The sequence below is a fragment of the Macrobrachium nipponense genome, chromosome 42, assembly GCF_015104395.2.
Source record: "Macrobrachium nipponense isolate FS-2020 chromosome 42, ASM1510439v2, whole genome shotgun sequence".
Classification (NCBI taxonomy): Eukaryota; Metazoa; Arthropoda; class Malacostraca; order Decapoda; family Palaemonidae; genus Macrobrachium; species Macrobrachium nipponense.
The window spans coordinates 49766934-49784724 of NC_061103.1; the positions used below are offsets into that span (position 1 = coordinate 49766934).

Below are 17791 nucleotides of genomic sequence, written 5' to 3' on the forward strand. Positions count from 1 at the left end.
TGATTCCCACTCCTTCCATTCCAGTATATTTGCCCTTACACTGCAACATCTGTTGGGTTCCATTAGTTACTTGTTCAACAGTTTTGTTAATTCATAGTCAGTGGAATCGTGTTCAGACTCTGGATGGCTAAGGGAAGGAAGGGACTTTCGTGCACGATAGTACCTAAGGTTTTTGCTTTCCTTTGGATTGATACATTGCTGGAAAGGGAAAGGAAGATATATTTTCTAAAAGAAAAAAAAAAGACAAGGATGAAATGAAAACAAACAAATGTGTCTGTATTTAGTTTAATTGAGGAGAATTGATATTCATCTGATTGACAACATTATTTGAGGAGACGACCTGACTGTCCAAACGGCGTCATATTTGTGAAGATGATCCCACGTTACCCTCGTCTCCACTCGGTTATCCCCGAGTTAACCAAGCAACCTCTGACTTGGGTATATTTTTAGTTAATCAAACGACATTTTAGGTCACTTTGCATCTCCCGCGTGAAGTGAAGGACCCTTTTGTGAATATAGAATTTCCTAAGTGAACCGAATTGCCACTTAGTTAACGAAGTCACTTGTGAGTTAAACAATTCATTCCCGGTTACGAAAGTAAAACTACAGAATTAAATATGCGACTTCGTTTGAAGTGTCTTAAAATGCCACAAAGATAATCTTGAAGCCTCAAATGAACCAAACTGTATCACTTATCCTACATTACAAATAAATATTATTATAATACTAATTAGAGTAACCCTATTCATATGGAATAAGCCCACTAAAGGGGCCACTGACTCGAAATTCGCGCTTCCAAAGAATATGGTGTTCATTAGGAAGAAGTTAATAAGTAGACAGATATAAATGCATTTAAATGCTGTCAGTGGAATAACATTAGGGAGGCAGTGCATTGCATCTTCGCTTGAACTTCTAAAATTCCAATTGCGTGACGTCCTCGGTGAGGGAGACTCTGCCACAGTCCAATTTCCATCACTAAAAACTGCCCTCCCCACAGCTAGCGCTTCTCTTTGTCTCTCCTCAAAAGCAGCTTCTCGAGACCCATGACGGGGGCTTCAGTACAGAGGGAGAGGAGAACTGCCCCAACGCCAGAGACAAACAGAGCGCCAACTGTTTCCAGAACCTGGTGGAATGAAAATCGGAGATCCCACTGAGGGAGATTATTGGACTGGAAAAAAAGTACTGTCATCATCGTTATGTTGACAAGTTTCTGAAGACTGCATTTATGTCTGTCTGTCTCACGTTTCTGTAGAAAGATTGTTTTCTTGGCAAATGCCTCATTTGTTACATATTCTCATTGTAAATCCTATAATATATAATATATATATATATATATATATATATATATATATGTATATATATATATATATATATATATATATATATATATATATATATATATATATATAGATATATATATACAGTGTTCCCCATATTTGCAGGGGATAGGTACCAGTCACCCCCACGAATAGTTAGAACTCCCCTCTAAAAATGCTAATATCTGCTTATCTTGGAAGTTCAAATACCAAATGTATACTTAAAGTATCATCCTACATCAAATATACGATTGAATTGGTATTATTAATATCATTTCAAAGTCATCTGAAACATTTTACCATTAGAAATATATAAACAGCCAAATGAGAGAGAGAGAGAATAACTCTTTACAATATCAAAAGATTGAAATGAACTTCTGTAGGCAACACTTCTTTCCCTCCCATATAAATACATATATCTTTTCCAGAGAAGAGAGAAAGAGAGGGCTGAACAAGTATCTATTTGTCTGTCTATCAATTATTTTGCTGAGAGAGAGAGGAAGAGAACGAGCGAGAAAGAGAGAGAGAGAAAAAAAGGAGAAAAGGAAGTACCAAATGTATACATTATGTAACATCCTACATCAAATTTACCTTAAATTATTATCATATTACTGTATTAATCTTAGAGATTATATTATTATCATTTCAAAGGATTGTATTGATATAATTGTATTAAAATAATTGTATAAGTATAATTTCAAAATATTAATATAATTGTATTAATATAATTTCAAAGTAAACATTAGTACTACTCTTAAAGGTATATACGTATTTAAAATACTCACATATGAATTTTGTAATTAGTTATAGTATCATTATTGGAAAATATTATATTAATAATAAACTTATTACATGCATGTACCATAAAAAATTATCTCATCTCAGTAAGAGAGAGAGAGAGAGAGAGAGAGAGAAATTGCATAAAAACCATTAAAATCGTTGACATTATATGGCACTCCTCCCCTCCCCTGTCACATTACTTGACATATTTGACAGCTTCCTGAGTTCCGAGCTTCTCTGGAGTTGAGAGAAGGTAGGGAAATGTATACAGAGAAAGAGGAAGGAAAGAATTTTCCTTTGAAATTACGGCTATATTATTATTATTCTTATTATTATTATTATTATTATTATTATTATTATTATTATTATTATTATTATTATTATTATTATTATTATTATTATTTGAAAATATCAATAAACACATATATCTACCTTAAAAATTCTCTCATCTCAGTAAGAGGGAGGAGTTATCCTTATGTAAGTGAAATGGAAAGGTTAATTTTACCTTTAAAATACTACCACATACGAATTTTTGTAATTACAGTTAATATTATTATTATATTATTATTATTATTATTATTATTATTATTATTATTATTATTATTATTATTATATTATTATTATTATTAATTATTACAACTGAAAATATCAATAAAATATTACATACTAGTACCATAAAAATTCTTTCATCTCAGTAAGAGAGAGAGAGAGAGTTTATCTCTCTGTTCTCTCAGATATGTTAATTTATGTACATACACTTGTAAGCCTCCAGCGAAACAGAGAGAGAGAGTTATCCCTAAGACATACATATCTCGTGTGGCAAGAGAGAGAGAGAGAATTATCCTTAATTAAAATTGTTAGGTATTTATGTTTATAACTACCTATTACCAGAGGTTATATTTGTGTTTACAGATACTTACTACTCATTAAGTATAACTACCCTGTTAACTATCTTGTCTTCTTTTAAACTGTATATCATTATAAGTTAGTCTTAAAAATAAAGTCATTCAGAAAGGATCTATCTGAGTTTCGTGTCCATCCAAATATACTTCAATGGCGACGAGGAACTGACTCACGAAAGGGAAAATTAAGGATGGCGCATTTGGGTAATATAGCAGCATTTGACAAATCTGAGGACTTTGAAGATTATGTCGAAAGGTTTGATCAGTTCTGCTTAGCAAATGACATAACAGAGGAAGATAAGAAACGGGCAGTTTTCTTGAGCGCCGACTACATATGGACTTCTGAAGACATTGCTTGCCCCTAATAAGCCCTCATCAAGGACTTATCGAGAACTTACTGAGCTTTTGAAAAATCACCTTCACCCAAAACCCATCCTGATAGCTGAACGTTTTAAGTTTTACAATAGGAAACAACGTCCAGAAGAATCCATCACTGATTATGCAACGGAGCAACGGAAATTGGCGGAAATATGTCAGTTTGGTGCTTTTCAAGGTGTAGTTTTAAGAGACTTGTTTGTTATTGGATTGGCCAACCGCTCGGCACAGAGGAAACTATTAAGTGAACAGGAGCTTGACTTAAAGATAGCATTTTCGATTGCTTTAAGTCAGGAAATGGCTGATGAAAATGTCACGAAGATTCAGGGTCAAACTCAGGAGGTAAAAACAGTGGTTGGGCCGAAAGCTTCTCTCCTTGAGTGTTACCATTGCGGGAAGACAAACCATAAGGCTGATGTTTGTTTCCATAAGGATACTTAGTGTAATGGGTGTCATAAAAAAGGACACCTTCGTAGAATGTGCCGAATGGAAAATCACACCACAGTCAATCGAAATTGGAAATATGGAAGACAAGGAAGGAAACGATCGACGGTCAACATGGCAGAGGAGGAGACCAGCTGCTCGAAAGAAGAAACTACAGAGTGCAAACTACAAGATGAATTGGTGCATACATTGAAATACTGTGTTAAGAAAATGAAAGCAAGACACAATAAGGTTCCAGAGATAATAGTGAAAGTTAAATTAAATGGGATACCAATTGATATGGAATTGGACACGGGAGCTTCTGTGTCACTGATAAGTGAAGAGTTCTACACTAAACATCTGAAAAATACAGTACTTCAATCCAGCGTTATTGTGCTGAAAACCATGACGGGAGAAAAAATAGAAGTCGTCGGGATATGCTACGTAACTAGGACACAGAGTGGAGGAAGTGCCATTGTATGTGGTACAGGGGAATGGACCTGCCTTATTCGGTAGGGACTGGCTGCATTTTGCGAGATTTGACTGGAAAAAGTTAGCTGTAAATCATCTGCATTCTGGTATTCTGAAAACCTCAAAGTTAGAAGAACTGTTAAGGAAATATGGTGATGTCTTTGATGGTGAACTGGGTACAGCCAAGAATATAAAGGCTCATATTCGTGTGAGAAAGGATGCAAAACCAATCTTTTATAAAGCGAGGACAGTTCCTTATGCAATCAGGGATGCTGTGAATGCAGAACTTAAAAGACTAGAATTGGAAGGAATTATTGAGAAAGTTGACTATAGTGAGTGGGCGGCACCGATAGTGCCCGTTTCAAAAGACAATGGTTCTATTAGGATCTGTGGTGACTTCAAGGTCACCATAAATCGTTATGTGGAAAACCCTGAACATCCAATGCCAAATCCAGATGAACTATACCAGCGACTGAACGGTGGAAAAACTTTCTCAAAGTTAGATTTATCGCAAGCTTATCAGCAAGTGGAATTAGATGAGGAATCTAGGAAATATGTCACGATTAACACACCACTTGGTTTGTACCGATATACACGTTTACCATATGGTGTCTCAGCAGCACCACAACTTTTTCAGTCTTTAATGGATAAAGTTCTGCAAGGAGTGCTTTGTGGATGCAACATAGATGATATTAGTCTTACTGGGAGAACCGAAGCTGAACATTTACACCATCTTGAAAAGGTACTTGAGCGGTTGCACATCAATGGGTTGAAATGTAATTTGTCAAAAAAATGTGAATTTATGAAGCCCCCCGCCCTCCTTGAAATATTTGAGTTTCATTGTAGATGAAGAGGGTATTCATATGACGGAGGATGCCATTGCAGCAATCACGGAGGCACCAAGGCCAGAATCAAGGTCTGAAATGCAATCCTTCATGGGGCTGGTAAACCATTACCGTCGCTACGTGCCAAATCTCTCATCAGTCGCAGCGCCTCTCACGGAATTACTGCATAAAGACATTGGTCAGTAGAGTGTGAAAGAGCTTTTTCCGAGATTAAAAAAATGCTGACCACTGAAACAGGAGTATTAGTGCACTATGATTTGAGTAAACCTGTGACGTTGGCAGTAGATGCATCACCCAAAGGACTTGGAGCATGCGTTTCCCATATCACCCAGTAACGGAGAAAGACCAATTGCTTATGCATCAAGAATGTTAACACCCACTGAACGTAACTATTCCCAAATTGAGCGTGAGGGTTTGGCAATCAACTTTGGACTACGGAAGTTTCATCAATATTTATATGGTCGTAAATTCACCCTTATTACAGATAACAAACCACTGTCATACATTCTGGGACCCAAGAAGGGCATTCCAGTCATTGCAGCTGCAAGAATACAACGCTGGGCTATACAGTTAGCAGCTTATGATTATGACATTGAATTACGTCGTTCAAGTGACAATGGAAATGCTGATGCACTCTCACGGTTGCCTTTACCAGATTGTGACTCCGATGCATCAGATAAGCATGTAAACTGGACACAAGAAGCAACTGCATTTAACATGCACCAGGTGAACTCTCTTCCTGTAACTGCGAAATCTGTTGCAAGGGAAACTTTGCATGATGCTGTACTGGCTAGAGCTTTATATTATACACGAAATGGATGGCCAGACTCTGAGGACATAGCACAGGAACTGAAACCCTTCCATAGCCGTCAGCGTGAGTTTTCAATTGAAGAGGGGGGGGGAAAAGGGATGTCTTCTATGGGGTGCCAGGGTGGTGGTAATACCGTCGAGATATAGGATTCAAAATCTTAGAAGAGCTACATGGCTGTGCTTATCCGGGGGATTGTTAGGATGAAAGGATTAGCTCGCTTGCATGTGTGGTGGCCGAATATCGATCAAGATATTGAAAACACTGTGCAAGGGTGCTCTGCTTGTCAGGCTACTCAGCCAATGCCGACTCGTACTGAGGGTAATCCGTGGAAATGGCCTTCTGGTCCGTGGAAAAGAGTGCATGTTGATTTTGCAGGACCATTCCTGGGACAAATGTACCTCATTAAGATTGACGCATATTCAAAATGGCCAGAAGTACACCCAATGAAATCAGTTACAACTATGAATACCATCGAGATCATGCGGCGGGTATTTGCTCAGCATGGGGTTTGTGTAGAGCTCGTGTCTGATAATGGAAGACAGTTTATGGCTGAGGATTTAAAGAGTTTTCATGACCCAAATGGTGTAAAAGCTATACTGATACCCGCTTATCACCCAAGCAGTAATGGGCAGGCCGAAAATACAGTAAGAACATTCAAACAAGGAATGAAAAGGGCGATGAGAACATTGCAATCGTGTAATACATCTTTAAATACCAAGTTGTGCCAATTTCTACTGACTTACCGAACTACACCTCACTGTACAACAAAACTCACGCCTGCAGAGCTCATGGGTCGGCAGTTACACACACGCCTTGATTTACTACACCCAGATGCATCTCAGCAAATTGAAAGAAAAGCCTCAGAGAACGAGAAACCAATGAGGGAACTCGATATAGGGGACGTGGTACTGGTTCGGGATTATCGTCAAAATACCAAGAAGGGCATATGGACTCGAGGAGTTGTGGTTCTTAAATTGGGTCCATGCACATACAATGTACAAGTGGACGGTATCTTAATTGGAAGAGGCATATTGATCAAATGAGACTGATCTCCAATGATTCTCAAGATAACAAAAATGAACTTTTAGCACACGATTCTTCAGAGTTGGTCAGCTATCCAGACCCGCCATTACCAAAAGAGTTCATAAATACTCGTGAAGAGTTAGGCGATGCAGTTGCAGGTGCAGAGAAGAATGAAATCCCAAATGTAGAAGAAAAGGAGGCGGCAGCTGCAGAAGAACTATCGGGAAATGAAAATGGTAAAACTTCTCATAGCTCACCTGATAGATCGATATCTGAATTACCAAAACTTCGAAGGTCTACCAGACAAAGTAGACCACCTGACTATTTTAGAATGTAAAATAATTAATAAGTATTATGTGTTTTTGTATTATTTTATTCAAAGCTATGCCACCATTTTATTATTTGATTGCTTTATCCTTTTATTTGCTTTAATACTTTCATTCTTTTCCCGAGGGGAAAAAGGTTGCCTAGGTATTTATGTTTAATAACTACCTATTTCCAGAGGTTATATTTGTTTGTTGTTACAAAAAAAGATACTTACTTACTACTCATTAAGTATAACTACCCTGTTAACTATCTTGTCTTCTTTTAAACTGTATATCATTATAAGTTAGTCTTAAAAATAAAGTCATTCAGAAAGGATCTATCTGAGTTTCGTGTCCATCCAAATATACTTCAAAAAGAGTGAAATGGATAGATTATTGTGCTTCTTTAAAATACTATCACATATAAATTTTGTAATTACAGTTATATTATTATCATTATTATTATTTAAACCATAAAAATTCTTTCATCTCAGTAAGAGAGAGAGAGAGTTTATCTCTGTTCTCTCAGATATGTTAATTTATGTACATACACTTGTAAGCCTCCAGCGAAACAGAGGGAGAGAGTTATCACTATGATATACATATCTCGTGTGGAAAGAGAGAGAGAGAGACTTATCCTTATTTAAAAGAGTGAAATGGATAGATTATTGTACTTCTTTAAAATACTATCACATATAATTTTTTCAAATTACAGTTATATTATTATCATTATTATTATTTGAACATATTAATAAACATATAGTACACATACAATAAAAATTCTCTTGTCTGAGTAAGAGAGAGAGAAATTACATGAACATTTAGAGGCAACGACACAACAACTCTTCCCCCTGTGTCACATTACTTGATATATTTGACAGCTTTAGTACAATGGAGTTAGAGAGAGAAGACTGACTGAGATTTCCTTCATTCTTACATAATCTTTTAAATTTATAAACTAAAATCTTACTAATTCAATATATAGTATTTTCTTTAAAGAATTGATATTATTTCTGTTTACATTAACCCTTAAACACAGAGCCGCTATTTACCAAAGTGTCTCTCGTATGCCAGTGGCGTTCGGGAGTTAGCGCTGAAGAGGAATAAAGTTTTTTTTTTTTAAATCACAGCTCGCTTAGTTTTTAAGACTAAGAGTTCATTTTTTGCTCATTTTTTTGTCATTGCCTGAAGTTTAGTATGCAACCATCAGAAATGAAAAAAATATCATTACCATATATAAATATTGGAATATATAACAGCACAAAAAAAATTTCATATATAATTGTATACAAATCGCGCTGTGAGCAAAACGGTTAAAACTAATGAGTTAATTTTTTTTCGTTGTATTGTTTTGGTATATAACAAACCGTAAAACGATCAAAGCAGCACAGAGAAAATATTATCACAAAATGATGCATGAATTTGTAACGCGAGGACGTAAAATAAGTTTTTTTTCAAAAATTCACTATAAATCGAAATATTGTGCTAGATACTTCCCATTTGCTGCAAAATGAAGGTAATTGATTGAATGTTACTAGAATGTAAGTGTTTTAGTTTACAATTGCAGTTTTTGACCATTTCAGTCGATTAAAGTTGACCAAAGGTAAAATTTTTTCTATTTATTGTGATTTATATGAAAATATTTCAAAACTGATAAAAGCTACAACCATGAGTTATTTTTTTTGTATCCTACATGAAATTGCACACATTTTCATATGTAAAAGTTTATGTAACAGCTAATATAAAACTGTGCAAACATTACGACAAACTGACAAAAGAATTTCTGAGATTTTCGACAACAGAGTTACCGCGCTCGGACATAAGGAAAGTGTTTTTCAAAAATTCACCATAAATCGAAATATTGTGCTAGAGTTTTCCAATTTGTTGTAAAATGAAGGTAAATGATTGAATCTTACTAGAATGTAAGAGAGCTTTAGCTTACAATTGCGTTTTTCTACCATTTTGGTCGAGTCAAAGTTGACCGAAGGTTGAAATTTTGGCACTTATCATGATTTATATAAAAATATTTCAAAACCGAAAAAACCTACAACCATGGGTTGTTTATTGTTATATTCTACATGAAATTGCACACATTTTCATATATAAAACTTTATGTAACGGCTAATATAAAACGGTGCAAAAATTATGACAAAGTGATGAAAGAATTTCTGATGTGTCACTGATGCACACCTGGGTAACGCTTGTAAACAAAACAACAGCTTGATCCGTGACCTCCCAGCATCCCTCAAGGTGCGTGATTTCAAATTTTTTGCTAACTAGGCCTATAACTATTTTTCCGTGAATATTTAAAAAAACTTTTTGTAGTCGACGTATCGTACGTCAATTAAGCACCCGACAGACAATTTTAGTCGACGTGTAATACATCTAATAGGCATCTAAGGGTTAATATTAATATTTGAAAATAGTAAATAATTTATTTATCATACAAAAAACATACATCTCTGTAAGAGTGAGAGCGAGAGAGGGAGAATTATTATTTTTATAATGTGATATCATTTAATCTTTTTAAACTTACTAATACGGTATTAATCAATATTAATATTTGAAAATAAGTAAATTATAAAAATGTATTTAGTCATGAAAATAACATCAAAATACACTAATTAGTGATTATTTTTGTCGGAAAACCCGGATAATAGGTGATTTTATACATTCAACTTCCCTGCCAGATATATACTTAGCTATAGACTCCGTCGTCTCCGACAGAATTTCAAATTTCGCGGCACACGCTACAGGTAGGTCAGGTGATCTACCGCCCTGCCCTGGGTGGCAGGACTAGGAACCATCCCCGTTTTCTAATCAGAATTCTTCTGTCGCCCGGACCATCACATTTGTTGTTGTTGGTTCCTCTCGATTGGTTTTTCTTTTTTCACCGGCAATTGATCTTCTTGACCGACTTTTGGTGACGTATCTGGATTGTTGGATTGGCATACGCTTTTGTGGACTGTTTTGTGGACTTGATTTTGGAATTTTCTTTAATAATGTCTGACTCTGGTATGGTTGTGAGCGTTGTGTGAATGTAGGCTAAGTGATGTTGCCGAAAGCTTCGGTAGACCCTCACCACGGTATGCAAGAGGTGCAGGGAGTATGAATGTTCTTTTACTAATACTTGTAAGGAATGTGAGAACTTGAGTGAGAACGAATGGAAGAATCTAACTAATTATTTAAAAAAGTTAGAAAGAGAAAGAGTGAGGAAGGCTTCTCATAGAAGTTTAAGTAGTTCTAGATCTGAACTAATTCCAAGCTTGGGATCTTCCCCAAGGGTAAGTATTGCTACTTCTCCTTCCATTGCAGCCCTTCTCCTATTGCAGAACCTGTAGATCCAGCAAAAGAACTTGCGGATCTAAAAGCAGCCTTCAAGTTGATGGAAAACAAAACAAAATGGCTGCCATACAAGGTAAGGCTAGTGATTTTTCAGTGGACAGTGATATGAGTGTCCCCAGTGTAGTGGAGTGGGCATCTGGTCGGCTCAGCAACGCTCCTAGGTCTAGACCTCTTCCAAGCTCACATGCCCAGAGGAGAAGGAATGTCGAAAGCCGAAAGGAGGTTGTGGAGAATCCCCACAATCAGGTGTCCCTTCGGCGGTTTCTGTGACACCCCACGACTGCCAAGGACCGCTATTGTAAAGAAAAGCGTCCCTACGTGAGTGTTTCTCGTCGTCGGGATCTTCATCACCGAGACGTGATTGGAGAGATTCAGATCGATCTCGGCCTCTCAAGAGGAGTTGGAGGCTCCGAATATTGACTCGAGCCCTGAAAACTTCCCTGAAGGAGTCTCCATCGGGAGTGGAAGAAAAGGCAAGAAGAGCCATCCTTTCAACCAGAGTGAGAAGAGGCCGGAGGTGGAGGCTATGGACTCCTCCCCTCCTCCTTCCCCTCCTCCCGAAGAGGATAAAGAGGAGGCTACAAAGAGGTTCATGATGGCGATGCAGGAACAGATTTCGTCGTTTGTAGGAGTCCTGTCAAAAGGAGCCTCCTAGAAGGAAAGACACTTCCCTTCCTATTAAAAGATCCTCCAGACGTATGGAGGTATCTACCTCCAGGATCGATACTCCTACTCGAGGTGAGGGTTTTCCGGTACGAACCGGGATGAAACGATCAGACTTTCTGGCACCGGCCAGGAGTGAGGAGTCACCCAGGAGGCAGGAGCCAAGAGCCAGGGAGTGAGGAGTCAACCAGGAGGCAGGAGCCCAGAGCCAGGAGTGTAGAAGCAGGCAAGAGCAGGAGCCAGGAGGCAAGGAGCCAGGAGGCAAGAGGCAGGAGGCAGGACAAGAGGCAGGAGCCAGGAGCCAAGAGGCAGGAGTCAGGAGGCAGAGCCAGGAGTCGAAGTCAGGAGCAGGAGTCCGGAGTCAGAGGCAGGATCCGGAGTCAGGAGGCAGGAGTCAGGAGTCAGGAGGCAGGAGTCAGGAGCCAAGGAGGAGCCAGGAGGCAAGAGTCAGAGCCAGGAGGCAAGAGTCGACTCGTTCGCCTGGAGGTTATGACTCTTCTCCAAATAGGAGCTCCTCTCCTTCAGAACATAGGAGGTCTTGGAAGGACTCTCCCTCCAAACGTGAACTTTCTCCTTCGTCTGATCGAGGGTTAGACGAGTTGTCTGATGACGAGCCTCCTGCTAATGAGGGACTTTCTAGTTATAAAGTCTTAGCCTCATTACTACTGCAAGAGTTTGGAGATTCTCTTAGTCCGGCGGCTCCTCCTCTCCTCGTTCGCTCTTTTCGAGACTCAGTGCTACGGCAAAATCGTCGGCGCCCTTTTTAAAAATGAAGCCTACGATATCTATTGAAGAAGGCACTCCATTCTTTAGATTCTTGGATGGACAAGAAGAAGGAGTTAGGAAAGACGGTATTCTGCATGCCTCCTTCCAGATTGCACGGGAAGAGAGGTATTTGGTATGGGACAGGAGAGACTATGGGTCTTTCTCTACCTGCCTCTGCAGATGCCGATTTTTCCAATTTAGTGGAGGCCTCTAGACGTCTCTCCTTAGGATCGGTCCAGAGCGACGTGGAGCACTTCAGAGTTGAACCACTTTCTAAAGGGACTTTTTGTCACTTTAGAGGTGTTCAATTTTCTGGATTGGTCACTCGGAGTTCTGGCCAACAAATCTAACAAGGATCCGGAGTTTCTGAAAACCCAGAAATTCTCCATAGCGTCCTGTCTGCATGGACAAGGCAGTACAGGACGGTTCGGGTGAAGTGGCTTCCCTTTTTGGTGCTGGTCTCCTAAAAAGAGATCAGTTTATGGATCCCTATTATCGAAAGGGGTTTCTCCGAGCCAGAGGACTGCCTTACTGTTCGCCCCTCTATCAGATCATCTGTTTCCTTCTCAGTTAGTGAAGGATATATCTCGCTCGCTAACTGAGAAGGCGACACAGGACCTACTAACGCAAACGTCCAAGAAAGGACGCCCTGTAGTGTCGACGGTTAAGAAGGAATCTCGTCCTACTCAGCAGCCCTTTCGTGGAGGTACAAGCGGCTCGTCCACCTGCCAGAAAGAAGAGCTCTGAAGAAGAGAGGAAGGTCTTCATTTAGGCCCTTCAAGAAATCAAAGTGACTTGTTGCTCCTCCAAGCACCAGTGGGGCGCCAGACTCCTAAACTTTGCAGGAGTATGGGCAAAAAGGGGAGCCGACCCTTGGTCAGTGTCGGTCCTGAAGAAGGGATATGTAATCCCCTTCGACGACAGCCCGCCCCTAACATCTACGCCTCGGGAACTGTCAGCGAGGTACAGAGACCCGTTAATGAGAAAGACTCTCCTTCAAATGGTGGAGCAAATGTGGGAAAAAGAGGCCATCGAACTTGTGCAGGATCCACACTCCCCTGGGATTTTACAATCGCCTTTTTCTAGTACCAAAGCATCGGGGGGGTGGAGGCCAGTTTCTGGACGTAAGCGCTCTGAATCGCTTCGTACAGAAAAACAAAAGTTTCGCATGGAACGTCCGCCTCTGTAATGTCGGCTCTTCGTCCAGGAGATTGGATGGTCTCTCTGGACCTACAAGACGCATATTTCCACGTTTCCCATTCAGCCATTTGTCAAAGAAATATCTTCGCTTTGTAATAGGAGACAAGATCTTTCAGTTCAGGGCTCTGTGCTTCGGTCTGTCTACAGCCCCACAAGTATTCACCAACCTGATGGCGAATGTAGCAAGATGGCTTCACCTAGAGGGGATAAACATCTCCCTCTTACCTGGACGACTGGCTGATCAGGCCAAGTCGAAGATTCAGTGCTTGGAGGACTTAGAAGTAACAAGGAACATGATAGATTCGCTAGGGTTACTCGTCAACCTCGAGAAGTCACAACTGATCCCCAGCCAGAACTTGGTCTATCTGGGGATTCCAGATGGATTCTCGGGTTTTTCGGGTATATCCTTCGCGAGAAAGAATCGCTCGAGGTTTGTCGAGAATCTCGAGCTTCTTAGAGAGAAAGAAACAGCTCAGCGAGGGATTACCTGAGCCTTTTAGGGACCCTGCCTCATTGGAAAAGTTCTTCTCGCACTAGGGAGACTTCACCCTTCGCCCTCTTCAGTTTTTCCTCAAAGAGGGGTGTGGAGTTGAGACGGGTGTCCCAACTCTCGGACATTTCCAACTTCCACAAGAAGTAAAAGATCATCTGAAGTGGTGGATCCCTCCGCTTCAAAAGAACGAAGGCGTATCGCTTGCTCTGCAGAACCCAGACCAAGTGTTATTTACCGACGCTTCGGAGTCGGGATGGGGAGCGACGCTAGAGCAAGGAGTGTCACGGCACCTGGACAAGGAACAGGTGTCCTGGCACATCAATTGCAAGGAACTTGTGGCCATACACCTAGCCTTAAAAGTTCTTCGAAGAGATAGTCAGAGACGGGGTGATACAGATAAACTCGGACAACACCACGGCTCTGGCTTACATACGCAAGCAAGGAGGCAACGCACTCTTTCTTTCCCTCTATCAGTTGACAAGACACCTGTTAACCTGGACGGAAGAAAGAGGCATAACTCTCCTCACAAGGTTTGTTCAAGGGATCAAGAATGTGAGAGCGGACAGACTGAGCAGGAGAAATCAGGTCCTTCCCACAGAATGGACTCTACACGAAGAAGTGTGTCGAAGTCTTTGGTCCCTGTGGGGGAGACCTCACATAGACCTGTTTGCGACGTTCCTCTCCAAAAGAATAGAGATCTTTTTCTCTCTAGTGGAAGATCCGAGAGCCTTCGCAATAGTAACAGGCCGTTTTCTCATGGATTGGTCGGGTGTGGACGCATACCGCCCTTTCCCCCGTTCAAAATCCTGGGGGAAGTGCTCAGGAAGTTTCGTAGCTTCGAAGAGCACGAAGTTGACACTCATAGCCCCATTTTGGCCAGCCCAGGAATGGTTCACGGAGGTACTGGAGTGGATAGTGGACTTCCCCAGATCGCTTCCAAACAGACACGATCTACTCAGACAACCCCACTTCGAGAGGTTTCATCACAACCTCCCAGGTCTCGCTCTGACTGCCTTTCGACTATCGAAAGACTTGTCAGAGCGAGAGGCTTTTCTCGCAAGGCTGCGGGCTCTATCGCTAGAGCCCGCAGAGCTTCGACGAGAAGAGTTATATCAGTCGAAGTGGGAAGTCTTTAGGAGGTGGTGTAAGGGTCAGAAGCTGTCCTACCTCGCCAGTACCTCTATAGTGAATATTGCCGATTTCCTCCTCTTTCTGAGAGAGGAATCACACCTATCTGTCTCGACAATAAAAGGATACAGAAGCATGCTGTCTTCAGTATTCAGGAATCGAGGCCTGGACATTGCTACCGACAAAGATCATACACACGATCTAATTAGATCTTTTGAGACTTCGAAAGCAGCTACTCCTAGAACACCTAGTTGGAATCTAGACGTGGTCCTGAAATTCCTTTCATCGGATAAATTCGAGCCTTTACATCTGGCGTCCTTCCGCGACGTCACTAGGAAATGCTTGTTCCTGGTGGCTCTCGATACAGCCAAAGAGGACGAGCGAATTACACGCTCTGGATTCCACGGTGGTGTTCAAGGAGATGCTGCCAATCTGTTCTTTCAAGACAATGTTTCTGGCAAAGAACGAAAACCCTCCCGTCAAAACCTTGGCCCAGAAGTTTTGAGGTAAAAGGCCTATCTAACCTGGTAGGCAGAGAGATAGAGAGATCTCTCTGTCCAGTGAGAGCTCTTAAATACTATTTAGAGAGGAAGAGACAGATGGGAGCTTGTCAACAAGGTCTTTGGTGTGCGGTAAAGAGCCCCAAAAGATTCATGTCCAAGAACGCCTTGGCTTTCTTTGTGAGAAGCGTTATTACGGACGCTCACAAGAACTGCTCGGAGGAATCCTTCGGTCTTCTAAAGGTCAAGACTCATGAAGTGAGGGCAGTAGCAACGTCTTTGGCGTTCCAAAAGAATATGTCTCTAAAGAATATCATTGGAGAACTACATATTGGAGGTGCAATTCAGTGTTTTGCATCTCATTATCTGAAGGATGTGAGAGTGACCTATGAGAAGTGCTTCTCGCTAGGTCCTTTTGTATCAGCAGATACAGTACTGGGTCTTGGAGCAAAGACTGATCCTTAATTTTGTGTTTTTATCGTACATAAACCAAAACCCTCTTGTCAGATTATGTGCTTGGTTTTTCTATTAGCAAGCTCACTACTGTCGCACGGGAGCAGAGTGTCATTGCTGGTAGGGGATCAAGGGTATGTATGACAGTAGGGGAGTACAAAATTGTTTTTTTTTTATATTTTGTAATGAAAGTGTAATTAATGTTTTCGAGTTTTTTGGTTGTTTGTAAGGAGTTCGGGGATCACTCCTTTACAATCTTACATAACATGGATGTTAGGATCAGGTGATCGGGATCGGTTTTGTGCTCCTTGAACAAGGTGTATTGTCATGTTAGTGGAATAGCACCCAATGACAAAGGCCTTTAGGCTCTGCCGAGTAAGTGGATAAGACCCCATTGGCAGACCCACAAGAACTCTTAGCCATAGATCAATATCTCGCTGAGGCTCTTGAGGCTAAGCAGACTCCAAGGCAGTAGCCGCGAAGTCTTCAGCCTAATAAGGTAGGAACCAAGGTTTATTAATACCTACAACATATGTTGTTTACCTGTCTATTTCAGTGGTTAGCTGTCTCTTACCCACCACCAATGGGTGCTAATCAGCTAAGTATATATCTGGCAGGGAAGTTTGAATGTTATAAAAAACAATATTGTCATGTTACATAAGTTTTATACATACTTACCTGACAGATATATACGATTAATGGCCCACCCAGCCTCCCCGCAGGAGACAGGTGGAAGAGAAGAATTCTGATTAGAAAACGGGGATGGTTCCTAGTCCTGCCACCCAGGGCAGGGCGGTAGATCACCTGACCTACCTGTAGCGTGTGCCGCGAAATTTGAAATTCTGTCGGAGACGACGGAGTCTATAGCTAAGTATATATCTGTCAGGTAAGTATGTATAAAACTTTATTGTAACATGACAATATCATATTTCCCGCAAGTAATGGGTTGATATGGTCCAGGGAGAAATCCGCAAATCCGGAGTACGCGAATATGGGGGTCCCAATGTATCTATATATATTATATACACGCATATATATAGTATATGTTTGTATTTATCTAAGTATAAAACTAAAATTAAGTATTTATAACAAATTTATGTTGGATTTAATTGCAGTTGATGCATGAGTAAAAAACTGTTGCAAATTTATCACGAAAAGAGTCAAAAGTTATCACTAAAAAGCATCCTGATGTATGTTCATTTTATTAGTGCTTTTCTTTTTTACTGTGGTTTTATTACTATAGATTATTTGTACTTTCTGGAAGCATTAAGGCAATAAAATACAGTTGTCAATAAACATTGCTAAATTTACAGAAACTCACTTTTTCTGCTGACACACAAAGTTGTGTAGGGAGAGCGAATCTGAGGACAAGGACCCATAACCTAAATAATCCATCGTGCGCCAGTTGGCCTGAGCTACGACTGCGGTACCTGACAGTTGGCTAGTTTGATGTTGCAGCTGATACTAGCCACTTTGTCTTTTCTATTTGCAAAAAAGAAGCAGCAGAACACAACACCTACCTTGTTCAGTGTGAGAAGTGAAAAAGACTTCAACCCTGTCTCTTCTAGTATTTATAAAAAAAAGGAAAAAAAAAGAAGCTTCAGAACAGAGCACTAACCTTGTTCAGATGTGAGAAATAAAGGGGGTAGAAGTCATTGTAGACATAGATGATCGTCTGAACAGGAATCGCCACCAGGAACATGCAGTAAGTCAGGCGACTCAGAGGTTGCCAGGAGGGATGGGACAAGAAGCTGTTCACTACACCTGATGAATGAGCAAACGAACAGATGAACGAATGATGGGATGTAGGTTATAAAGACAAGCACTGGGTGGGCACTTTTAGCCATTTAGAGCTTCTCAAAACAATGGGAAGAGGAAAGTGGAGTGTGCAGACAATAAGGTAAAGAGATCCAGAGAAAGAACGAGATGAAATGCAGGGATCTGAAAGTGACACCTGAACTGCAGGATGGAGGAGAGGAAGTAGCACGATGCT

The 17791-nt window shown here is 40.4% G+C and overlaps 1 protein-coding gene across 2 annotated transcripts in view; it reads right to left on the reverse strand.

Annotated features, from left to right (window-relative positions):
• Window positions 1-269: 269 nt before the first annotated feature.
• Window positions 270-17791, reverse strand: part of LOC135213199 (nose resistant to fluoxetine protein 6-like) — a 71159-nt gene continuing 53637 nt past the window's right edge. For both annotated transcript variants that reach the window (XM_064247170.1, XM_064247172.1), the window contains exons 17-18: window positions 17417-17562; window positions 270-1123 (exon numbers count right to left, since the gene is read on the reverse strand). In XM_064247170.1, coding sequence (XP_064103240.1) covers window positions 998-1123; window positions 17417-17562 — 272 coding nt within the window. In that variant the 3' untranslated portion in view covers window positions 270-997. The remainder of the gene's footprint in view (window positions 1124-17416; window positions 17563-17791) is intronic.